Below are 25207 nucleotides of genomic sequence, written 5' to 3'. Positions count from 1 at the left end.
AAAGCGAGGAGGAAGAGAAGCTAGAGGCGACAGAAAGACGTCGAATTCGTGGCAGTCACGTGAAGATCCCGTATTGCCGACCTCCCCAGTCTTGGCAAAGCCCTCGCAGGGTCGAGCAGTCCAGAGGCGTCTCGCTACTCCGCCAACTGCTTGATCTGCAAGATCCTTGGTACACATCGTCATCAAGGGCAGAGCAGACTTAACCAGGGAACGCCACGTCCGACAATCAGATAGAAACATGAGAATAACTCTGTACTGCAGAGTAAGCAGAGTAAGCAGCGTCTGCAATTGAGGCTTATTTCGCTGAGCGAATTTTCATATATAGCTGGGGGAGCAACCACTCTGGTACTTCTACCTTTCCTTTCGTACGGTGGTAAGCTAAGCTGATGGCGAGGATGCACTTGAGGCACTTGCACTCCATTCATACGTACAAAAACACTAGAATCGTCTTGCGTCTTGCGTCACGTGGCCGGGCCGGTGTCTGTTTCCCCAATAGACACGGCTCGAGATAGCCGGTGGCCGCATTCGTAGGTGGAACTTTAGAAAAAGGGCTGCCCTGCGCCCCAGCTAGCTTTCTGCAGGTCCCGATTTTCAACCCTCCGACATCCCTGGAAATCCAGGACTGGCAGCCGCTTGCAGCAGACCCTCGTTCTGACAAGAACCGTTTTCGAATACAGAAACACAAGTCTACACGCTATGATATGGTGAAATTCCTTTTTTGATCTCAAAGACGATTTCGGCAGCTTCGTCGGCGCTCTTGGCCTCGAAGTCGTATCTTTTGGTTTCGGTAGATTTGTAAACGACGACCTATCTGGTTAGTTTTGGATAAGCAAATGCTTCTTGTTCTAGCGTACCTTGAAATTGGTTGGGTGTCTCCGGGTGACTTTACAGCCCACGACGTTGCTGAAATGTACCGTGGTAGTTTTCCCCTGACCTTCGAACATGGTCTTCCCGGTAGATGCTGGCATGATGTGTAGGTACTCGCCATCAATAGCAAGCACTCTTTCATTCATTCCCACAAACCGCATCGGCTGCTTCCTCCAAACCGTATATTTCCTGTAGTTAGAGTTGCCGAGCTCATCCTGCTTAATTGCTTCTTGAGCAAGTGGGTGCGTTCCAAGCATCTGTCCTCTTTTGAATTTGCGAAAGTCTGGCCTGTCAATCATCAACGAGGTTTTGGGCGAGTTGTTACTACTTGGGGATCCAGACATGGTCAAGGGACCATCAGTCGCGAACTTTCGACGGTGCAGATCTAGGTCCTCTCGGTTGCCAATAGATTCGACCTTTCGATCCAGCAAAACAACAGTTCCAGATCCAGTCAATTTCAATACGTGATTTGCCTTGTCAAGCTGTCTCCTCTTACAGACAGTATCTAAAACATCAGCAAGATATGTATCTGCCGTAACATCCAGAGTTATCATTTGGCCTGGGGCAGCGTCTGCCGAATGAATGTGGATCCTCAAGAGCTTCTGGACCGATGTCCTAGCAGGCTGCAGCGGCGCGCCAATGGCGGGTGCGTCTGCTAAGGTACTGTTTTGTCGAATACCGCTCATGCTAGCCAGTAGTGGAGGTTGACGAGGTGTGCCATGGAGTGTTGATGGTATGGGTGTCGGAGTGGGTTTTGGTGCGAGATCATCTTCAATGGCAGAGGTCGTTGCCGTAGCAGCCTCTTGCTTGAACTGAGGAGTCAACGCTTGATTTTGCTGGAATTGCTCCTCTGTGGCCTGCACGAGAGCAAATTCATCATACGGCTTCGTGTTTGACCTTGCCCTTACCGCGCGGTTGTTGGCTGTGGTGAAAGATACGAGAGCTTTCGTCCGTTCCAGAGCTGGAAAGTCATAATCGACTTCCTCGTCCTCTACCATTCGCAAAGTCCACCAGTTAACATTGAGTTTATCTGCTGGGATCACTGGCTCAATCTTTTCTTCTGCATATCTCCAGAGACTCAGTCCGATGAGATCAGCGACGGCTACTTGACGGTCATTTGCCTCATTCACGTGAACACTTCTGCGGATGAGGACCTCAAAAGGTTTCGTCGTCGAGGTCGCAAACGGAGCCCAGATTCTTAGAGATAGAGGATTAGGATCTCCCTGTCCTGAGAGTGAGGCAAATGATTCAAATGGAGAAGCGGCTTTTGTTTGTCTGGCCTTTATAGCAGCAGTCAGCAGACTTTTTGGCTGAATCATGCTAATTGGCCGTGGAGGCGGTAAAGCTTGAAGGGTTTGTGGCAGTGGTGGAGGTTTCGACTTCTTGGTTGGTGAGCGCGTCATATCTTTTGGCATTGTCCCAATAATAGGACCACCAGGCGAAGATACAATTGCGCCAGGAACCTTGTCTAACATGGAGGTTGAATCAATACTACCCTCGAACTCAGAGTCCATGTCTGACGCATCTGAGTCTTCCTCTTCCTCTTCCTCTTCCAAGAGATCACTTTGCTGCCGTCTGACACCGACATTTGGATCCGAGGTTTGACTATGAAGGGCTCTACTAGCTTTGGCAGCATTTCTAGCAGCGTCTCTCGTTCGCTTGAATGCGGAAGCATCGAACTCGTTTTCTGAGGACATCTCACTACTGGTAACTGTATCGCGCCTTGCTCGTTCCTTGACAGCGTCCACTGCTGACTGCGATCCCCTTCTTCCTTGTTCCGGCCCTGTCCTCGGCGGTGATGAGATAGTAGACGTTTGTCTCAAGTTAGAACCTCGGATTGGTGAAGAGCCAGATCGATTTCGTATTGGCATCTTGGAGAATTTGATCTGCTGCGCAGCCCTTTGATCGCCATCCTCATCGCTATCGTCGCTCAAATCGCTGCTGTCCTCTTCCTCCATCTGCTCCCGCCGACGTCTTCGTTTTGTTGCTATGCCTGGTCCAACTGTGTCTCCAGCACCGCCGCCAGTCACCATACCTCCTTCTTCAATCTCATCGTCATTTCCTGCCAGACCAGCTGACCTCGGGGGGGCTTGGAAATATTCCGAAGCTATCGCGGTAGGTATGGGAGGGGAATATGTCCGTTTAATGTTTGCGCCATTTTGTCGCCAGCCAGCAGCTTTGAAACCCGAAGTATTCATAAAAGCATCGTTAATCGTAATCAATCGTTCTCCTACGCCATCTGCGATTGTGTTCAGATAATTAGTTCGTAATTGGTATGATACCAGACTATGAGAGTATAAGCAACCCTCCTCAGTTCATGCCTTCGCGGGGTCCATCACGTACTCTTCCACTTGCATAACAGACATATTGCGCGCTCAGGTGGTACTGGATATCATAGACCTATAGACACCGAGCGCCATAGATCCAAATGATAGAAGTGTGCAATAGAGAAAGTTGATTGGTTTGGTGTGCTGGTGGGACAGGACTCAGCCCTGTATCTCGCTGGAACTTTGGAGGTTGTCTTTAGCGCGTCCCGAGGTTGTCATCGAAGGCGCTGCGCCGCTTGGCATCGACATAGTTCGGACGACGAAGATTCGAGGACAATCACAAACAAAAACACACACACCAACACTCGGAATTTATCAAGCACGATGGGCCTCGTCGACTACTCCGACTCCGACGCATCAGATGTAGAGGAAGCTAAAGTCTCCAAACCAGCTTCGACGTCTGCGAAACCCGCTTTCCAGAAAGTCGTCGACCGATCAAATCCGGGGAAAATAAAAGTATCTTTGCCACAGGCATCACTGAAGCACGACAATTCAAACGATGAACCGCCTACGAAAAGAGCAAAAACCAGTGGTGGAGGGGCATTCAGCGGGTTCAATTCATTCCTGCCTGCGCCTAAGAAAACCGGACAAGGCGCAAACGGTGCTGGTAATACTTCGACCAAGAGTGGCCTTGGAACTGGGGTAAACCTGAAAACGGGCGCTGCACCGGGCTTCAGCAGGCAATCAGAATCATCAGATTATAATGGAGGTTATGAAGAAACAGCAGAGAATATTAGCAGTGGTGGGATGGGCATGCCAGCGCCGAAAGCTGCCCAACCCGTGGACCAGACGCCAGCAGAAGAAGTAAAATTGGTTGGCAAACCATTAATGTTCAGACCTTTATCAGTCGCCCGGAAACCGAAGAAGAAGACAGCAGCCTCTCTCATGGCATCTTCAATACCCCCACCAGCTCCATCACCTCCTCAGACACCCGCCGAAAAGGCACCACGAGCAAAAGTCTCACTCTTCTCAATGTCCCAGGAGACTTCGACTCCAGCAGTCACACCATCACAAGGCGAATACGAGCCAATCATTCTAGAAAACCAAACACCATCCAACTCATTCTCGCAATCCTCACCCGACGACCCCTACAGCGTCGAAGAATACACACCCACCACCTCCCAAACCCTCCCCTTCGCGCCTACCCCACCCGTCTCCCAATCCCTCGACGACATAGCAGGAGACCTGCATCTCAGCGCCGCAGAACGACGGCAACTATTCGGTCGTCAAAAAGGCGGGCAGCGCTCCCAGTTCGCCGCGACCAAAGTAATAAACTTCAACACCGACCAAGAATATCTGCATAACGAGGAGCTGAGAGCGGCTGGGGAACAGGTTAAGCATAACCCTGTAAGGGCGATTGCGCCGGGGAAACACAGTTTGAAACAGTTGGTCAATGCTGCGCAGACACAGAAGGATGCGTTGGAGGAGAGCTTTCAGGCTGGGAAGAATAATCGGAAGGAAGCTAGTAGTCGGTATGGTTGGTAATATAGATGTGTTAGTAGATAGAATGATACCCTTTTTGCTGTTTATATTAGTTTCTATTTCCTCCGATAGCTAAGAAGAGGTGTATGTTACGTATATGCTTCTAGGCTTATGTATAGGCGATGAGTTATGTGTATTAGGTTGGGGAAAACTAATTCGATATTCAGACCTATAAGGCGTGGTATACACGGTAATATTAGCTGTCTACGGGGATATTTACTTGGTTGATTGGAGTATATATATATGATATTGTCTCTAACAAAAATATTAAATAAGTCTGTTAAGAAAGGCGGGTTAGAAACTTGTTTCTAATCACTGTACTTTGGGGTGTCCCATTCTGCAATACACTAGTGCTATATAGAAACCTCATCCTGAGCAAGATACAAGAAATCACTTTCTCGACTTCGAACTCATTCGCTGAAACACTTCAAGCTAAGTGTGAATTTAGAACAAGAGCCTACGAACAAACATCGCCATCTCAACATACCACTCCCTCAAATCCTCATCAGCGCACCCTAAAATCCATCTCCACAAACCCCCCTCCCATCCCCTCACCACCCATAAACCCCTGAACATACGCCGGTCCCACCAACTCCCACAACCCATCCGCCACCCATCTCAACACAAGCGGAACCCGACACCCATCCACCACCACAACCAAATCCCCAACCCTCACACCCTCCCCAACCAACCCCATCACACACGCCCCAACAACCGCAAAACACCGCCCGGTACACCCCATACTCGCAACCTCACAGAACGCGCGGAACGCCTTGTCAGCCTCCTCGTTCGACGCCTTGACGCCGGCGGCTAAGATGACATCGAGCTGGAACTGCGCGAAGGGGGCGAGCATAGCCGGATCTGGGGACGTGAAGGGATTGGTGAATGTGAAATCTAGCGGGACGGTGGAGCTGCGGTTTTGGATGAGGAGCGTGAGGAAGGTTTGCCAGATGGCGGTTTGTGCGGCGGGGGAGGAAGGTGTGTAGTGGGTGCGCGCGAGGGCGGACCAGTCGGCGAGACGGTGGAGGGTTAGGATCCATGTTTCTGGGGTGTAGCGGGGGAAGATGGTTCCGACCGCGGTGATGGGACCTAGGATTCGGCCGTGGAGGAGGAGGATGTCGTTTTCTAGGAATGTGATCTTGGGGATGGTGTTGAGAGTGGCGTTGGGGAGCATAAGGCTCAATTGGTCTTTGTTATTGATTGCCTTTTCGAGAGCGATGACCTTGGGTGGTTTTTCTCCTGGGATGGGGGCCGTGGAGTTGAAGCTTTCGAGATCTGCTATGTCGTCAAGGATCTTTGTGAGTTGAGGACTTGCGAGAAGTTCTGGTGCGCCTTCACAGCCTAATAGGGGGAGAGTCGGTGGGTCGAGTGACCAGTCTGGTGTCCAGCTGGGGAGATTCGGGATCTTTGAGTTGAATGCAAGACCTGCGTGAGGAAGGAAATCTAGTTGATTTTGAGGAGGAGATGTCGTTGCTGCATTTCTAGCGACATCTATAAAAATATCGCGGAGCGATTTCTCGTACTGTGGTACAAGACTTGGTTTTGCGCCTGATAGTCCCTGAAGAGCGTAAATTCGATCCTTGACTTCTGTTGCTTTGAAGCGAGATCTCAAACGGAACATTTGAATGAGGTAAAAGACCAACGAAAGAGGTTCCTTTTCTGACCGCAGAAATGAAAATCGTCGAACGACGTTTGCGTTGCGCAAAGCAGTTGCTTGCTCCAAGCCAGAGTAGCCAATCCTTTCTGATAGCATACTGAGAAGCGCAGGGTCTCTGGAAATAGTATCTGTGAACCAACTTAATCTCTGCCAGCTTAGCGATTCATTGCCATAACGAACAGTGACTCGCGTTTTCTTGGCCGCAACAACCTCTTGGACAACCCAACATCTTTCAAACCACTGCTTCGATAACATGATTTTCAGCGCTCTGGCAGCTTCCTTAGGTATCTGATATGTAAACCGCGTTTGTGAGCTTGAACTCAGTCGATTCGCTAGGAAGACTCGATTGACGAGCTCCGTAGCTAGTACCGCTCGTTTGGATGGTCCTAGCCAGACGATCACCTCTGCGGCATTTTGGTATATCAAAGGCATGAGAGGGATTTGCTGAGCCTTGTCCTCGTTACTAGACTGATCTATGCAGATGGCGTCAATCCATACAGCTTCCGTTTTCCATGACGATCGTATGTTCTGCAAGACGTCTTGAGCCGATCTTGTTATCTTTACAGGCTTTTCATCCACAGAGATCTCGTACACGAAAGCAGGATTTCCCCAGGAGTATGATATTGCTCTGTATTTTGGAGGGTTTGCCACAGCATGCCATTGAAGCTCGCATATTATGGGTTCTTTAGTGGAGAGTGCTGGCAATACTCTGAGCAGTCGAATCTTGTCAGAGGATTCTAACGTCTCATCCATTTTCCGGCTTTGATATTTCTTTCTCTGGCTCATACACGTTGACGCGAAAAGAGTAATTGATGTCGACAAAATCCTCAAAATCGTCAACGCACATCGCCGAATAGCATTGGCTAACAGAAATAATAACCATTCGACGGCCATGTACGCACTCTCGAATTGTTGAAGCAACGGTTCAGGAAGCTGCTTGAGAATTCTCTCAGCTTTCTCGCCCAACGCAGATCTTGTCTTTGGCCATGTCGCTGAGTAAAAGACCAATCCCTGAGCGAAAAGTGTAATATGTATCGTGACGAACGGGAGATTGGTCACAACTTTCTCTAGAAATATGGTAGAAATTGTGCATTTGGTTATATACCAAAAACTGAAATCGCCTTTCGTTACTTTTGCTATCTTTTCTCTACCATCTTCAGTCCGCAACCAAGTAGCCAAGCCGAGAGTAGGGATCTCGCTCGACGGTGCAAAGAGGCACCAGAACAGATAGAGTGGACCGAATCGCAACGGTATGAAAGCGAAGCAATATGACAACGCTCTGAGAACGACATGGAAGATGAGGGCCGGATTAAACCAGAAGCTTGAAATGACAACATCGTGGAGTCGTACTCTGCCACCCCTCCTTAGTGGCTGTCTGAAGAACGCCCTCGCTCGAGTCGCAAATCGCAACGCAAACAGACTAAAGATTATTCTCTCATATCCAACATCATTGTCTTCAAACAAGGCATTGCCGGGGCGTTTTGGTCCGATGTTCAACCAATCCCCACAGAGCTTGAAATAGATATCCGTGATATCGGCGACGGTGGCAGCGGCCAGATACTCGAAAAATCCAGCAATGAGGAATAGAAAGATTTTGGTAACCGCCGGTGCCGACTCTTCCAGTGGGGAAGGGTAGGAGAGCACACAAAGCTCTACGAAATGGGAGAAATAGGGAGTATTGATGAAATAGTTTTCAGCTCTGCTTTGAGCAGTGAGCAGTCGTTCGAAGTTGATCCCCCAAACCATGGCCACTTGTAGACAGGCGATACTGGCTGCGAGTATTTTCGTAGAGTGACATGTTCAAAAGAATGAAAGGAAACTTTTGGAAAATGTACGACATCTTGAGCTGAGGGTTCAGCTGATGCCTGGACATTCTCAGCTTCTACTCGTTGCACATGCTCCGAATAGACGCATGGTGTAAAAGCTTGGCCAAGGGACAACAAACAGCGCATGCAAGTTCTTCTGAGAGATAGGTTACACGAAATAATTCTGAAAGGTGCGATGAGTTGATAGAACATGATGAGACAAGAACCCGGCTTTAGCAAAAAACTATTCGCGAAGTATCAACACCCAAAGGTGTAAAATTCGACCGTCTGACCAACTTGAAACCTGGTTATTGCGTGCTTCCACCAAGTATGAGCTATTGACTTCAGCGGCTATCGTGAAATACCGAAGATTCGGTCGGCTTCCTCGGCTGCAAAGGCACAGCACTTGTCGACTACATAAGTATGCGGACGTCCATCATCTCGAATGCGAGTCCTCGCCGTGAGAACATCAGCACAATCCGCGGATGGAGTTGGGTCCCAGAATCCCAGGTAAGCGGCCGGGGTCTGCAAGTGCTTACTGGCATATGTGGGTTCCAACAACAGTTCTGGCTGGAGATTTCATCGGCGACCGCATTCTTCAGGAGTTTCGGAGTATATCTTCATTCCAGGCGAGATGCTCACGCACCAAGCCTCGGCACCTCGTCGTCGCACAGAATGAAAAAAGAGGCATCAAGAACACGTCGTCAAGCCCATGGCGTTCTGCGACGCGGCTTCGGGGCAACCCTTCGTTGCGGGACACGGTGCTCGGCTTGATACGGAGACATCCACCAGGCCCAGTTTGATTTTGTAGGCAAGAAGCAATGCGTCGTGGGAAGAAACAAGTGTCTTCTCTTCCATGCCCAGCTGCCGTTTTCGAAATTTGACTATCTAGTGGTGTCAACATCTCCTTTCTCAATCTCGGCTTTTCCTCAAAAAATCCTCTAATCCTTCAACCATCAACCTCCAAAACTTCTACTAAACCACGCAAACATGTCGACCTTTACCATCAGTCCAGACTATGGGTGAGCAAACCTCAATTCCAGCCCAAATATCCCCTTGGATTAAACTAATGCATTCCTAGCTATGTCATCCTCGCCGCCTCTACAACCTTCATCATGCATTTTGTCCACATTGGCAATGTAGGAAAATACCGCAAGCTCGCCAAGGTAGCCTACCCAAAAGCCTACGCCCCAGAGTCACGAACAGACAATGAAGCACACCTCTTCAACTGCGCTCAGCGCGCGCATTCCAACTTCATCGAGAATCAGGTATCCATGCTCGGCGCATTGATGCTAGCAGGTATCGGATTCCCAAAAACGGCGGGTGCTTTGGGAGGTGCATGGACAGTGGCCAGATATCTCTACATGACGGGTTACAACAAAGGAGGTGAGGGTGGGAAGGGTCGATACCGTGGTATCTGGTTCTGGTTATGCCAGGCTGGACTCGTAGGACTGGCTGCGTACACTGGTGTGAGCATGATTTTGGCATAAGGATGAATTTCAAGCTTTGGGTGAGGAGTTTTGTACCAGGAGAGACGTCGACATAATTGTACGATAGACGTGGGGCTAAGACTGTTATAATGAAAACGGCACAAATCAAGCACTTAGAGCTTCTTGCGGTTCGCATATTGGTGGTTGTTAAGTGGTAAGTCTTTTATGACTCTCTGAATTTGTCTGTTCTAGGTCACCACGTTTCTTTTCAGTGTGGAAAACTCAAGTGCTCAACATCATTTTATGTCCTTTCATTCATCAACAACTCGAATTCATTCGTCAACTAATTTATACACCAACTTCTCAGCACTGATTGGCTTCATATAATCTTCAGTCCTAGCATTACTCCTATCACCCATGGTACCAGGCCCAAGGAGGGCAAATCCATCATTTACAACATTCTTCAGACCTCCTGGCATCAGTCGGATGCTGTTAGGTTGCAACTCCAGACCAGTCCCGGCCATATTGGACAGGAAAGAGTAGAAAGCCACTGTAAACTCACGAGCTTTTGCTGAAGCCGGTACAGTAAAGCCTACCAAGTCAGCTAATGGAACCAGATTTCGAAAACAACAAACTCACCATAATATTCGATCTCCACCCCCAACCCCTCCCAAACAGCGCCATAAATCGGCTCAAAAGGCAGCTCCCCCTCCTCCGCCGTCCAAGCCTTCCCAGCTCTCGACCGAAACACAGCCATACCCCCAGTAGGATTAACGACCTTCGAAACCCTCTTCACCGACTCCCCCTCCGAAATACAATCCACCCCATAATCGACTCTCGCCTGTCTCTGCTCCTCCAAAAACTTCCCCGGCCACTCCTCATCCCGATAATCCACCAGCCCATCATAGCTATACGGCGGCGCCCTCAACATCGCATGGCGGCCTGGACTCGCTGCCGCGAAAAGCACGGCGGGTCTATCACTTGATTTCGCGGCCAGACGAACGAGTTGCGCAGCGTATTGGCCCAAAGAGGTGGAAGCCCCGTAGATGAACACGCGCAACGACTCGTGCAGTCCATTCGGTCTATACACTTCATCGTTCCACGGAAAGGGGGCGCGTATCGCCAATCTAGGAAACAGCCCCTGCGCGGCTGTGAGCGCGCATAAACTCACGCTCGCCGCACTCTCTAGAGTCATGCTGTCTGGCACCCGCCAGACGAGGTCGTGTGGGACGACGAGGTACTCGGCGAAGGCGCCGGGTCGGTCGTTGACGGAACATGCGCCTTGCAGGAAGCCAGCGACGCGGGTGCCGACTTGGAGATGGGGGGATGAGACGGAGGAGCCCAGTTTGTGAACTGTGCCGGCGAAGTCGCTGCCTACGGTACGTTGTTGCGTGGGAAGGGCCAGAGGGTGGAATGTGTAGAGAGCGTCTACGGGGTTGAGGGCGATGGCGTGGACACGGATGAGGAGCTCATTTGGAGCTGGCGAGGGGATTGGGATGGATTTGACGGTTGCCGTTTTGGCTGGGACGTCGAGTATAAGAGCCTCCATTTTGAATTAACGTGTAGTTTGGCGAGACTCGATTTTCTGACCCTCAACTCAATCCTGTTTACGGAAAATTATGTTCATAAACCAATATAATCTCATTAACAAAACCCAAAAACCCTCACATATATCCCCCCCAAAAAAAATCATTTCGCAATCATGAACGCATGATTTTATATAGAGAACTCTTGGGGGAGGGGTAATTTATGTACTTGGCTTACAAACCGTCGATCTTGCGTCCGCTTACCTACATATTCACCTCGCTGATTCGACACCCTCCAAGATATAGTGCTACAAGCAGTGAAGGGAAGGCCTTTTAATTTAAGGTTTGATAGGGGATCAAGGTGTGGACCCTTGGAATGTTATGCTAGGGTTGTGCGTGTGGTTGTTGGTGTGGGTTGTAAGATTAGGAGATAAGTTTGAGGTGAGGGGTTTCTGGATGGGATTTCTAGGGGAAAAAAAAACCCCTAAAGGGATGAGATGTTTATGGAGATCTGTACGAGATTAAACCTCCTAATTGAGATTTGACGACCTCTCTTCGTCTTTAAGTTAATAGATAATTCGGACTTAGCCCAACTTGGAAGACGATACGTTATCCCCGAAGTGTATACGACGTCAGGCACATCGCCCTTCTGAGTATTCGACCTAAATTTGGATATCCAAAATCACTCTACGTTTACAAAGATCAATTTAGTGATTACCATCTACTCTCCGTCCCTTAGTCTAATTTATTTTCCATAGTAAGCTGAATTTTATAAAAGATCCGTCTTTAGGATATCTATCAAATGGCCTTTCTAGTTGGAATTTCCGACCAAGTCTGTTTACTCATTTTGCTATCCAGCATTCGGATTTACCTCATTGTCAAAAATGGTTTTGGGAGAGACAATACAAGCGAATTCCGTCATTGAAGTGTCATAGATGGAAATATGGGCACCGAAATGCTTGGCTACAGGTCGCCGAGAGATGATCACAAAACCAGTATGAATGGAGATTGATTAAGGCTCGGCTCGTCTTGGATGACTAGGATCAGACGTTGACAGCTTCAAGAGGTTTATTCAGGCATGAATAGATGAGCTGTTTCAAGCACTTAATTATTCAAAATGTAAGGAGAGATAAAACAACGTTCGGCCGCGTAAGTGGTATAATATCCCAGCACCATGATCCTCGCAAACTCCTCACAACAAACCCCATCCCTAGATTTCAGCTTGAGCATTCCCACACTCCTCCCCAACACAATCACTATCCTCGTCCTCCCCATCCCCCTCATACCCCGTTCCATCTCCATCCTCATCCTCATCCTCATCCTCCCCATCAATCGTCAACGCATCAAACACAGCAATAGTATACGAGGACAGCAGACGAGGACCATTCAGAGCCTTCGCCAATTCCCGGTTGAAACTATCAGACCGAGAGCTTTTCCGCCGACTCCGAGTTGGAGGTTGACGGGGCCCTTTTGGCTTCATTGGAGATATCAAACTCTCCTGCGAGGCGTCGTAGAAGTCGTTTTCCATAGCAGCTGCTTGCTTAGCTGATTTTATAGCAGCGCTTCCCGATGGTTGATTTGATGGTGGTTCGGCACGAGGTCCTTGGATGGCTGATAGTAAAGGCGAGGATGATCCTAAAAAGTGGCGGTAATCAATGTCTTGGTCATCTCTGGGCTTGTTCTGGCGTTTCGAACGTTTGGCGGGATGTTTGAAAGGTTCAGTATCTTCGCTGTCCTGCTGTGAGAAAGTTGAGGCTCTTGGTTCTGGAGCGGTGCGTTGTTTCGTGGAGGAGACGGCGAGTGATTTTGGAACAGAGCTAGCACTTAAGCTGCCTGTGGTGGGAGAGGATTTGAAAGTGTACATTTGATTTAATGGTTGGTGAGGATTGATCTCGGTGTGTGTTTCGTTTGAGGAGTCTGGAGGAGTGTTGTTTTGAACGGGGTTGCCATTAATGTTGTTGTCTACAGCAACAGATTGGGTGAATGGTATAGAAATGTCCGAATGTTCAATGGTAGAGGCCGTGACTTGGATCCCGTGGGTCTCCATTTTACCACCAGCTAAAGGCTGTAGAGTAAACGGAGTAGCAGATGCTTCAGATATATCGTTGTACTAATTTATGGAAGGGTGGTGACACGCTTGGGCTGCGCATTCGTCACTATGTTCGAGCTGATTCACTCCAGTCAGTACTTTCTTATTGATGAAAGTGAATACTGTAAGGAAAGAAGGCAATTTACACTTCGAGGAGGGGTAATACGTACAAGAACCTGATCACCCAGCATCATACGTAACAATTATTCAAATCGAGTTCACTTTTGGAAATAAATTCTTTTCTCACACAGGACTAATAGCTTCTTTCTGATGTAATTTCGCTTGGCGATGTCAACTCCTACCGACCGAGATAGACCCATCAGCACTAGATTAACAGTTTTATTCGGTTTGCGGGCTTTAGGCGTTCTGTATGGCCACTTCGAAAAGGCCGGTCTTTCAAACATGATTTAGCTAGAATGTTATAAGTGCGACTCAACAAGCTTTCCCAAATAAAGAATAAGAGATTATTGGACCCCCAGGTTGCGGACAGGTTTCTGTAATGGTGCCTTATCCTGGAAATTTCCAATGTCTGCCTGATTTAAATGACCACACACCATCTAATCATCACGATGGGGTAAATCCAACAGCATATCGTCCGTACAGATACCGGGTGCGCAGTATATCTTTCTCGTCGCTAAAATAGTATGAATATTTTAGACAGTTATGAAGAGTTTGTAAACCTTACCCTATGTGTCTATGGTAGCGTAGCGTGCTAAGGTGGAGATGGAGTCGCTAGTGACTCACTAAGTAAATCATCATCTCAACGATAGGTACCTAGTCAGAATGGTGGGTCCACTGAGCTTGACAGACTGCAAATAAATTAAAGAAGTCTACTCCGGTCTAGATACCAGACGTAATATGCGACATCATAGCAGCTTAAGCGACCAACTGTCGCTTTGGACGACAACTCAAATATGAGCCTGTACTGAAATGTTACACCGTGAGATATAGACAACTTGGTGGTTTTTTAAGTCTATGGTTGATTGGCTCCCTTGCCTGTTGCTAGTGAAGCTTTGTTGGTTGGTCCAACTGTAGTTTTAATCGCATTGACCTTGACGGGAAGATATGCCGCCTTTGTGGCTTCGTCTAGCCACGGTATTTTGATATCTGGAACAGCAGTCCGGATGAGGTCAACTAACTGACTGATATTTGGTGCCCCTTCTCGTAGGCCGATGAAATTTACTCGTGCTAGACCGAGAGCTTCGCACAGCCTCGACTGGCAACCGCTTGGAAGTTGGACAAGTTTTGGTGTTGGGAGCGATGGGGTGCAAAGGGACGAAGCAGCTATCAATTGGGGTAGATGTGCATGCAGAACCGTAGGCTGAGAAGGACGAAGGACGAAGATCGCTACAAAGGGGGTCACGACGTGCGTTTGCTTCGCAGAACTAATCGCTCTCTTTGCGGCGAGAGAAATCCCTTCTGCGTGTGACAGACTGTTTTGTAAAACAGAGCTTGGCTTCCCTTGAAGCTCATCATCTTTAGATTTCGATATTTGTTCTTCAAGTCGTCTGGTAACAACATTCAATCCAATTTCTAGAAAAGAGGATATTTCCGGGGCTGGAGGTTTCGAATCGTCGGACTTGGCTTCTTTAGATTTCGCGTCCTTGCGTTTCCGCTTCTGACTGCGTTTCCCCTTGGATGGAAGAACGAAGTTAGATCGCCATTGGCCAACTGGAGAAACAATGCTGTTGCAAACTCAGATGTGACTGGGAAATCAAAGCATGTATGCGGGACTTCTTACCTGCAAAGCAATTCCAGGATTGTGTCTTGATCCCCGGCTGCAACTTCAGGCCTAAGAAATATATCAGTTGGAGCATTAGAAAAACGGGAGTAAATGAACGAACCAAGCCGTTTGGTTATATGGAGAGTCAAGCTGGAAGGTAATTCTAGAATTTTTGTCCATTGCGTCGAGATGCACTGATGAATAAACAAATTCTAACGCTTTTCCACTCGAGGATATTTTTCGCCTACTAACGATGAGTCGTCTCGAGAACGCGTTGTTTGGTAGCCAATGTGGAAGGCAAAACTATGGAGTATTTATTCCGCGTGATCGGAATTGAGATTCTAAGATAAACTTAGTTAACAATAAGTCAATCTGGCTGAATTGTGTATTGAAAAAGCAAAGTCCAAGCACCTGTTATAAAGTTGGACGCAGAACGGTAGAACAACGTTAAGAGATATGGAAAATCTGAGCTGGTAGCAGGAGACCTGGACGGGCGTGAAGCTAGCAATATCCCGACTGGCTCGAATGACCAGGGATGCCTTAGAGCCTCACATGCGAGGCATAAATGCGAAGCACGCGTTCCAGGCCTGTACGACGTAGTGCGATAAGCTCTAACACGACTTCACCCCTCCATCCGTTAGTGAATGCCATCTTTTTTTTCCAGATACCGACTGAGTGGTCAGTTCCGCCTCTTGTTCTTTGATACTCTTCCTCCCTCTGCGCATCACCTCAGCTGTCTGCTGAGTTTCTTTGCCCCTTCTCTAGACTATTCCAGCAGCACAAGTTCCAGCTCCCTATCGATCGATGACGGAACCTCAGAGCTGTACCTCCCATTTCGTCGCCTAAACCGTTGACCTCCCACACCCTTGTCCTTCACCACACTTATGCTCATGCTCAATCCAGACAACTACCACCTGCAACACCACTCCTCATGCAATTGTGCTGGGGAATAAGAAAGTGACGAGCCTGTGCGCATGGGCCTGCGCCCTCCAGAACCATCCGCCTTATTTAATTCACCCCATCGAGTGCCTGCCAAATGGACCACGAACCCTCCGAGCTGTCGCGAGAACGTGCGGTCTCCTCAGAGCCTTGTTCAACTCGAGCTTACCCTTACAACCAAGACGACAGCTCTTCCCGCAAACGCCAACGTGTTTCCCGTGGAGATTCGCGCAGTAGATCTGCGGAAACCAACGGTGAATCAGGCTCGGCGCCGCCGTCTACCCCTCCACGAGACAACGAGAGCACAAGAAGAGAGCTCGACATTGCCCCGCCTCGCACTCCCACTCGAACACTTTCAGACCTTCCTGTGCCCGAGCCTACATCGAGCAGAGTAACGATCAATCTGCGGACCCAGCGTACCCTCGAAGACGCTCCTTCGTCGCCAGTCTCGCCTTCAACGCCCTCCAAAATGGTCAATGGCGGCGACGATACCGGCACGAGAGTCAGTGTAGAGTCAGAAAGCGACGCTTTGTCGACCGTCCCCCCTATTGGGACTCCTTCTTCATCCCCTTCCTCTCCTACAAGGAGTCCTACGGTCGAGTTGGTGTCAATCTCTGAGGATGATGCGGAATATGAGGAGATCAGTCCGGCAGTGCTCGAGGGAGACCTGGTAACAAGGGACCCTATGCCGGATTTTCCTTATCTAGAAAACCAAACCTCGGTCGAAGCTGTACGAAAGATATCCCGGTTCTTTTCACATGGTAGGGAACCCGCACTTTACATATCCTGCTATAGCTGACCCTCGCAGATGATGTGAATGACGATGTTGTCTTCTGCAAGCTGCGTGACTGGATGAAAAAGATGTTGAGCTATGCCGATGGCTCTCGAAAATTATACGAACATTTTGTCAGTAATCGAGAGTTTTGGACGACATTTCCAGAGATATTTTGGGGATTAAACGCACGCAGGCAAGGACCCTTCCTACCAAATTATAATGCAAATATTGATACGAGGTGTTCCAACAGTCGATTTTTCGGTAATTTTCTACAGCGAAGCCAGCAAGGCCGCCGTGTGCTGTCCGAACTATTCCATCTATTGGCAATGCTAACTGGAAGGTTTGTTGCGATGGATATTATGACACTTACCTACCACAAACAAAGAGCAGGTACTGAGCAAGATCCAGATCTTGGGTCTTATCGAATATTGGAGATCCTATCCTGGCTCCTGACCCGAAAAGAAGAGCAGCAGCACATTGGGAGAAATCTTGAAGCACATTACAGCTGGGTGTGGGAGAATGAAGTGCACAAAATGAGTCTACGATTTCAAGAAGAGGGTGGCGCAATACCCAGACTAACTCGACTTGTCCGAGGACAGCTTCCTCTGCTGGGGAGACAACCCAAAATTATTGAGAGCCTAATGGAAACGAGTCGCATAGTAGGAAAGGTCGTGATGGATGAAGCATCTCTGCTCGAAAACTCGCCGCTTCGACCTTTTATTGACGCTGCTCTGCAGCACATTTCTGAAGGATTTGACTACTTCAAAGTCATGTCTAGTGGCCTCGAGAATATCATCGACAAGCACGTCACCTGCCTCACGCCGGACATCGCCCTGGTGCACATCACGAATCTGACCGACATCTTCCAAAAGGCGTTGACATTTGAGGACTCCTCGACTCGACTGTTGATTGACAAACGGCTTAAGCTAGAGCCTCAAATTTCTCGAAAGGCTATGCCAATGGTACTTGCTTATGAATGGCGATTCACTATCCTCAAAAGCCTTATTACCTCCACCCAGATGCAACTACGCGTAATCGGCGCTACAACAATGTGTGCTGATTTGTTGACATTGTATAATCAAAGCAAAAACACGGAGCCATCGCAAAATCCTACTCTCGTTTTCCTTGCCAATTTCGTTCTTCACCACAAGCTGATTGACTACCTTGTTAGTATCGGGTCGCATCCTGAAATTATCAACGAGAGCCACAACATACTTGGCTTCTTGATTGTCACGAAGACATATCCTTCTGAGTTGACCGATCGGATTTGGAACACCGTCACGACAAGCCAGGACCCTAGGGTGGTGGAGGCGATATTGAAGATGATACAGCAATGCTTGAATTTACACGATTACTCTGCTGTTCTCTACCTTTGCCAGAAGGCTAATGGGCTTCCTCTCGCCTCGTTTAATCCAGCAATGCGGGAGTTTTGTGCTCGCGTCTTTCAGCAGCTAATCGAAAAAGCAAAACCTTTAAGTCTTCCTTTCCTGGATGCCCCGCCCTTTACTTTGTGCGTTCGAATTATTCGAGAATCCTCAGTCATTACTCCTCAAGTCCCAAATGGCTACCCGGATATACAGAATTTTGCTGCCACAAAATTTCTGGAATTGTTACAAAGCGGAATCGATGTCAAAACTCGACAGAATATTTACGCTGGTTGCATTGAAGACATGTCGTCGAATGCTCCTACGGCGCCTGGGAGTATTTGTGTCCTTCACGCCCTCATTCAACAGAACAAAAGTGACTTAAACTCGCTGACAAATGACCATGGTCTTACACGCTTAGTTGTCGAAGAAATAGAGCAACGGCAGAACCACATTCAATCTTCTCTCCTTCAGAACAGCCCTATAAATCTTGCGCGCAGAAAGCTTCTCTACATGATCCTCGATCTCCAGGCAGATACTGTAACCCCGGATCTAGGCCAGCGTCTTTGGAATCAGATTGTGGGGATTGAGTCGGCCAACGAAGTAGAACGAGCTCATTCCTGGGGAATCTTAAACAAGATAAATAAAACTCATCCGGGGAATGCTTATATTACCACGTGCTTCAAAGAGCATCTCCCGAAACTACCACCTCAATGCTTCACTGAGGGTGCTCTTGAATTCTGTCGCTCGGCAGTCACATCGTGGTTGGCTTCGGCAAAAGAAAACCACACCGGTGGCGAGTTCTGTTTCGACTCTCCGGGACTGGAGCAGCTCTGGCGTATGATACTCTGCGCACCCCCGTTTACCATCGACGCGAAGGCAATTTCCATTCTTGTTGAGGTTTATCTAGAGAGCCAGCTTATTAGATCATTGTCACGAGCAGATGCCAAACGCATACATCTTGCTCTTGTTAAACGGTGTTTAGAGCAGTTGGCCACAGCTGCATCTCAGCTCAAAGCATACAGTAATGGTATATCTAACGGTGATGATGATGGCATGGTGATAGTGCCATCGGAATCTCAATTCAACGAACAGGAACAAATATTCGCTCGCTCGCTGGCAGTTCTGAGGGAATTTTTAAAAGCATATCAGACGAAACCTCACTTTACAGCGGTAAAACCACGGCCTTTTGTGGCCAGGAAGCCCAGTGTAGCTCAAGGCGAGCCTTTGACGGTGAAGTATCAATCATTTGATGGCAACGTGTCTACGGAGGTAAAGGAGTTACATCTAGGGAAGTTGAATACCACAGCAGCTCTTCTGGCAAGCCTAGAACAAGCTACTGGATTTCAAAATTACAGCATATATGTGGCAGGCCAACCTTTCACACCCGATGAAGCTGCGCTTTCAAAATCACTTGACGATCTACGGCTCACAAGCCTGGTTCTAGTTCGACGCCAGGACGGTTCTATCATACCCTCAAACGGTTCCGAAGCGTCCCTTGAAACGGAAATAATGAAGCACTTTGAGGAACTTTGGGGCTATCTTGGAATGCAAGAAAAAGTCGCTCGAGAGGTAATATACACACCTCCGTCAATATTTTGTCCGCTTTCTGATTTGTTGCTAGATTTACACATTCTTAATCAAGTTTCCTGTCTATGAGAGATTACTTCAGGATTTTGATTCACAAGAAACAGTCTATACTGATATTTTCCCACATGGACAACCGTTCCGGTGTCTTTATGCTATCCACGCACTACGAGAATATATCGCTGGAGAGTCGAAGAGGGTGAGTACACGTTCAAATGGAGGAGTTTTGAGCTAACGGGATCAAGGGGGGAGTTAATGAGACATCTTTATCTAGGGCTATTTCTCTTCTTGTCGCCGCGATTTGTGACGAAGAAATCTTGGCTGGGTGTGCAACAACACCATTGAACGAGTCGCTTGCTATTCATCTAATCGATTGTCTGATACAATTCCTCAAAGGTAAAGTTTACCTCGAATCTCAACGTGTATAATGCTGAAAGCGTTTAGAACCAATTGTTCCCTCCAATGTTGCCCCTCACCTTAGTGCAACCCTACTTCAACGGCTGTTGAGTATCCTGGATACCGCTAGGTCTTGTGCCTCTACAGAAGGCTCGGTGAAACTAACATGCAGCGCGTTCGAGGCATTGTTAGAATGTTCATTGCACAAGCCTCCACTATGGGTATCTTTTGCTTCTCACCTGGAGAGTAGCTCCCTCCTTGGTGATTTGGTTCTTCGCGATAGTCGTCCGGTCGTAAGAAAACATGTTGCTAAGCAAATCGTCAGTAAATGTACTTTCAGTCCCAGGTAAGCACCCCGCCACCTTCTGTCAATGTAGGATTGTTGTACCAGCAAGACTAACTTGTTAATTAGCATGGCTCAAGTGTCAACTTCTGATTTTATTGTTCAATTCTGGCCTATGGTTGAGTCCTTAGTATCAAAAGCTACTCGCTATCCACGACAATGTGAAGAGGCCTTTCTGTTAGCGCATACGCTTCTGAAGAGACTTGCGGAGACCTCTCTAGACTTTCTTGATCTCGAGGCGTTTGTGAAGTCTTGGGGGGCTCTATTGATCCAACACAAGTGCATAGAGGTACGTGCTTGTGCATTCAATCACAAACACCTGATAACCTTTGAAATTTAGGTCATTGGACAACCCGAAAGCCTCGACCCCGTCGTTCAGGGTCTGATTAATCTTCTTTACTGCGCTGCTTCTTTTGGCAAGGCATCTAAAAAGACTCTGGCATGCAGGTAAGAACTTTTCCCTTCATATGACCTGCGATTTGAAAACCAATCTTATGTAGTAAAATTGGCTACGAGCTTTTCACGAGACATCTCTTTCCAGAGACCCATTTGTCGATCCCCTATGATCAAGATCGAGCTTTCACTCCTAGCATTCCGCTCTTGCACCCATTCACTCGACATACTATGTCGGAAACGATATTTCTGCTCGTCAAGGATGACCCTATCTGGTATGAAAAGACTCTTCAGTGCTTACTTGACCTCGTACCTTATGATGGGACGCTCGAAGATTGTAAGTGCGACCGCCACTCTGTTCGGGAAAGTTACTCACAACCTTGAAGCACCGTATAGCTATGAGCTCATTTTTTTCTTGGATAGAGCAAAGCACATTCGCTCACCTACCGGCTACGTGGGCTTGAAAAATCTTTCGAACACATGCTATCTCAATTCACTTTTCACGCAGCTTTTCATGAATATTCCATTCAGAAACTTTATGATACATGCGCAGAATGCTGATGAGGGAGCTTCTCAAAGGCTACTGCACGAAACGCAACTACTCTTCTCGAACATGCAGAATAGCCTGGTGCGGTATGTAGACCCCCAGAACCTTGCTGCTTCAATCCGCACCTATGAAGAGACCCCTATTGATGTCCATATCCAAATGGATGTTGATGAATTTTATAACCTTCTATTCGATAGATGGGAGGGTCAAATTTTATCACCTGAAGCCAAGAAGGCTTTCCGTGCCTTTTATGGCGGTCAATTGGTGCAGCAGGTAAAGTCAAAGGAGTGCCCTCATATTTCGGAACGTCTGGAGCAGTTCTCCGCAATACAGTGTGACATCAAAGGGAAAACTTGTTTGCAGGAGAGTCTACAAGCCTATGTAGATGGAGAGGTTATGGAGGGTGGTGAGTTGACATAATTACAAGAAAACCACTCCAACTGATGCTAATGGTGCAATTAGACAACAAATACAAGTGCTCAACGTGTGACCGCCATGTAGATGCTGTTAAACGGTAAATTTGAAACATGGTGCTTTTCCGTGCTCTGTTGCTGACCAGCTTTTAGGGCGTGTTTAAAGGACATTCCTGATAACCTTATATTCCACCTGAAGCGCTTTGACTTCAACTTGCGGACCTTACAACGTAGCAAGATCAACGACCATTTTTCATTCCCCAGTAAAATCGATATGCGGCCATACAAAGTAGAATACTTGATGGATAATCCCGAGGATGTTTCGGAGGATGTTTTTGAACTAGTTGGCGTCCTGGTACATGCGGGTACTGCGGAGTCTGGTCACTACTACTCGTACATTCGGGAGAGACCCTCAACGAGCGAGAAAGAGACGTGGCTCGAATTTAACGATGACCTTGTGACTTCGTGGGAACCAAATTCAATGGAGCATGCGACCTTTGGTGGTTTTGACTATCGCCCGGACGGCACTCCGTATGAAAAGTCATACAGCGCTTATATGCTATTTTACCAGAGATCCTCGGTCCTCGCCTCTCAACAGCAGTCTCTTGTCGCGTCGAAAACCTCAAGCCCTGTTCGCTTACCTGTACCTGCTGAGATATCCAATCAGATCGCCCTGGAAAATGAGTTACTGATGCGTAAATATTGTATATACGACCCGTCTCATCTGCAGCTCGTCACCAGGATGCTGCTTCACGTCAGAAAGCTGAATGGTGGTCAGTGTTCTGAGCAACACCTCCTTGAGAGAAAGGCGCTATTCATGGCCTTAAATCATCTCGACCAGGTTGTGACGCGCACGAAAGACCTACCGGATTTCCCTAACTTCATGATGCTTATCAAACAGGCGTGCTTCAGCTGCGCGGAGTGTACGCGTGACTACCTAGAATGGTATTGCACCCACCCAGATACCCTTCGTCATATGTTACTTCGGAATCCGGACGCCATGGTCAGGAACGAAATTGCAACATCAATCCTTTCAGCGTTACAAAAGGTGAAATCGGATCTACCGTATGCCTACGGTCTTAGTGGGGACGACGGTAGTACTGGAGTGGACGATATTGAAAATGACGATCCGCACATTATCCAGAAAATCGTCGTAGGTCTTGTTAAGATTTGGGACATATTTCATATCAATTGCCGCGCTTGGCCGGAGTATTTTGGCCTTCTAGCCAGTATCGCTGGGTTGGGGAATCATGAAGCTGTACTCCTCCTAGACGCAGCATATCTTCGAAAGGTATTGGAGGTGATTTGTGCGGATACTAATTTGGCGCTTACCCCGCAGCTCTCGCGGATGCTAAATATTGTGTCCAAACGCTTCCACACCAAGCCTGTCAATTTCGAAGCAGTCATCACTCTGCTTTGGAGACTTATGAATGCGTGTGACCGTTCATCTGAGCCGGTGCACGACAACGAAATGCGTTTTGATCTACTCATGGGGGAAGAGGGCCGAGTACCACTAACAATCACGGAGCGCGATATATTTTGTCAACGTTGGACAAGAAGCAATGTTCTCATTCTGGTGGAGAAGCTTCTTCTCATCAACCAAAATCCGATACATACCCACGAGATCATCACAACTCTTATGTCTTGGGATGATGATGAGCTGGACCCTTGCATCTACTCTGCGATCAATGCCGGTATCAAAAGAGTATCAGCCACTTCTCTAGCAGGTCCCTTCTTGAAGGCCGCCATCGTCTATTGTGAGAACACCGATTCCAACAGGGCACCTCATGTCTTAGATCAGATCATGAAATGTGCGAAAGATGTCGACCACACCGAAGGCAGGGAGTTCTTACGGTTCTTCAAGGAGATAGCTCGGGTATCTCCATCAGATGCGTCCAATTTACATCCAGACTACCTTCTCAACCAAATGCTTCGCAACGTTGGCATGTGGGCACCGCCTTTATTGACCTATTATGAGGCTCCGGTTAGGCTGGAGACTGAGGATTTTCTGACAGACCTGATCATATCCCATGGGCCAGATGCTGATTTTGGACCTTCTTCCGAGGCCGACGAGAAGTCTAGCATCATAACTGAAGCGGGTCAGAAACTAGGTGTTGCATGTCTCAAGTATCTGGACGACACGTTTATCCGGGCTCGCCAACAAGCAGTAAGGTCATCATTAGTCAGTATTTCAAACGTTATTCAGAGTTGCCAGCCATTTTTCGACGAAGATCAGGGTGATCAACTATCCCACCAATTTTTCGATCTGAGAAGCAGTAAGTTACGGCCAATGCATGGGTATCGTAGAAGCTGGCTAACCGTGCTCTAGCTGTCCCCAACAATTTGAAAAGGCTAGAGGTTGAAGAGGTGGATGAAGAAGTATCTGGTAAGCCAGCAGATTAATCAACCCTCCAGGAATCTTTGCTGACATTCTCAGATTGGGTGGGATCAGAAGAAGACTATGATTCCGAGCCAATGGGGAGCATCGCCGAGCTCGGAAACCCACCACATGATGACCTTAACGACGTTGATGTCTAACCAAGAACCACACTCGGGACGAAGATAACGGCCTCCTGCTGAGTTTGCGGACTCATCTCTTTTGGTTGGTGCAACAATTGCGAGGTTGAAGACCTCCGTGATTCCACTTATTATAAAAATGGACGAAAATGATACACGTGCTGGCTTGATGCATGAAATTCGGAGTACTGTGGCGTAAGGAACAACTGCCCCAAAAGGGCCAAATGGGCGCTCGTTATTCTAATTTGCTGCTTCTATTTATTTCTTTGTCACCAAAAAACTCTTTGGATTATTTGAATTGGCTCTTTTTCTCGGGCCGTGGGTTTGGGCACACAGGAACAAGATTGGGACTTTTAGTTGTTTTGCTCAGGTGACATGCTGGCTTTGCAGGATGGAGCTTGCTTCGTGAGCGTTAGTTGGAAAGGGCGTTCTGGGGGAATATTGATCTGGGGCGACCTTGAGATTATGAATGTGGGCGGAGTGAAATGAATATACAATAATTATTATTACTGCATGTCGTAACGAATGCTATGAGTGCAGTTCGAGCTATGGCCGATGGTGATTGTGCTCCTGGACAAGTCTTTTAGCAGAAGTATGACTTGACTAGGTGTGGAAATATGAGTTGTTTCTTCGAAGCAGAATGTCGGAACGAATAGGGCTGTCTTGTATGTATTAGTAGTAGAATACAATCCATGACATCAGCAAGTGTCCCCTGATTGCCATTGGGGGTGAAACACTTCTTCTAGGACATCATTCGTACACCGTCTCCCATTCCCAAACCGTCCATGAGATTTCGTCACATCGTGATAGTTTCAAGTCTGACCGTAAATCATCAAGGTAGAATTGAGAATTTGACACGCACACAATTTGACAGATGCCGAACTCTAGCCTTTAAAGAGGGTAAAGAGCCTTTACAAAGGCCTCAGGGATTATATCTCAAAAGGAGAGTGCTACCAGGGAAGAGCATGGTATTATAATTGGTGTTGGTGCTGAAGAAAGTGATCACAAAGCCGACAGTGGGACTCGG

At 47.9% G+C, this 25207-nt stretch overlaps 8 protein-coding genes across 8 annotated transcripts; 3 read left to right on the top strand and 5 right to left on the bottom strand.

Moving 5' to 3' along the window:
* Positions 1 to 687: 687 nt before the first annotated feature.
* On the bottom strand, positions 688 to 3233 carry GLAREA_11591 (uncharacterized protein; the record flags this gene model as incomplete). The annotated part of the gene is made up of 3 exons (XM_008089734.1): positions 688 to 807; positions 855 to 3153; positions 3211 to 3233. The coding sequence occupies 3 exons, from the start codon at positions 3231 to 3233 to the stop codon at positions 688 to 690; spliced, it is 2442 nt and encodes an 813-aa protein (XP_008087925.1).
* Positions 3234 to 3518: 285 nt separating this feature from the next.
* Positions 3519 to 4679, top strand: GLAREA_11590 (uncharacterized protein; the record flags this gene model as incomplete). Its single annotated transcript, XM_008089733.1, has 1 exon — positions 3519 to 4679. The coding sequence occupies one exon, from the start codon at positions 3519 to 3521 to the stop codon at positions 4677 to 4679; it is 1161 nt and encodes a 386-aa protein (XP_008087924.1).
* A 502-nt stretch (positions 4680 to 5181) lies between these two features.
* GLAREA_11589 (uncharacterized protein) lies at positions 5182 to 8079 on the bottom strand (the record flags this gene model as incomplete). Its single annotated transcript, XM_008089732.1, has 1 exon — positions 5182 to 8079. The coding sequence occupies one exon, from the start codon at positions 8077 to 8079 to the stop codon at positions 5182 to 5184; it is 2898 nt and encodes a 965-aa protein (XP_008087923.1).
* A 1049-nt stretch (positions 8080 to 9128) lies between these two features.
* On the top strand, positions 9129 to 9628 carry GLAREA_11588 (uncharacterized protein; the record flags this gene model as incomplete). Its single annotated transcript, XM_008089731.1, has 2 exons — positions 9129 to 9160; positions 9220 to 9628. 2 exons carry the CDS (start codon positions 9129 to 9131, stop codon positions 9626 to 9628), a joined length of 441 nt encoding a protein of 146 aa, XP_008087922.1.
* A 272-nt stretch (positions 9629 to 9900) lies between these two features.
* GLAREA_11587 (GroES-like protein) lies at positions 9901 to 11117 on the bottom strand (the record flags this gene model as incomplete). Its single annotated transcript, XM_008089730.1, has 2 exons — positions 9901 to 10160; positions 10208 to 11117. 2 exons carry the CDS (start codon positions 11115 to 11117, stop codon positions 9901 to 9903), a joined length of 1170 nt encoding a protein of 389 aa, XP_008087921.1.
* A 1187-nt stretch (positions 11118 to 12304) lies between these two features.
* GLAREA_11586 (uncharacterized protein) lies at positions 12305 to 13141 on the bottom strand (the record flags this gene model as incomplete). Its single annotated transcript, XM_008089729.1, has 1 exon — positions 12305 to 13141. One exon carries the CDS (start codon positions 13139 to 13141, stop codon positions 12305 to 12307), a length of 837 nt encoding a protein of 278 aa, XP_008087920.1.
* A 1015-nt stretch (positions 13142 to 14156) lies between these two features.
* GLAREA_11585 (uncharacterized protein) lies at positions 14157 to 15086 on the bottom strand (the record flags this gene model as incomplete). Its single annotated transcript, XM_008089728.1, has 3 exons — positions 14157 to 14868; positions 14925 to 14975; positions 15028 to 15086. 3 exons carry the CDS (start codon positions 15084 to 15086, stop codon positions 14157 to 14159), a joined length of 822 nt encoding a protein of 273 aa, XP_008087919.1.
* Positions 15087 to 15942: 856 nt separating this feature from the next.
* On the top strand, positions 15943 to 24201 carry GLAREA_11584 (Cysteine proteinase; the record flags this gene model as incomplete). Its single annotated transcript, XM_008089727.1, has 13 exons — positions 15943 to 16606; positions 16654 to 19556; positions 19609 to 19770; positions 19817 to 19967; positions 20016 to 20313; positions 20380 to 20599; positions 20651 to 20757; positions 20811 to 21040; positions 21090 to 21656; positions 21713 to 21764; positions 21817 to 23939; positions 23993 to 24049; positions 24101 to 24201. 13 exons carry the CDS (start codon positions 15943 to 15945, stop codon positions 24199 to 24201), a joined length of 7635 nt encoding a protein of 2544 aa, XP_008087918.1.
* Between the last annotated feature and the right edge of the window lie 1006 nt (positions 24202 to 25207).

The sequence above is a fragment of the Glarea lozoyensis genome (assembly GCF_000409485.1).
Source record: "Glarea lozoyensis ATCC 20868 chromosome Unknown GLAREA8, whole genome shotgun sequence".
Classification (NCBI taxonomy): domain Eukaryota; kingdom Fungi; phylum Ascomycota; class Leotiomycetes; order Helotiales; family Helotiaceae; genus Glarea; species Glarea lozoyensis.
This window is presented reverse-complemented; position numbering and strand designations above follow the sequence as displayed.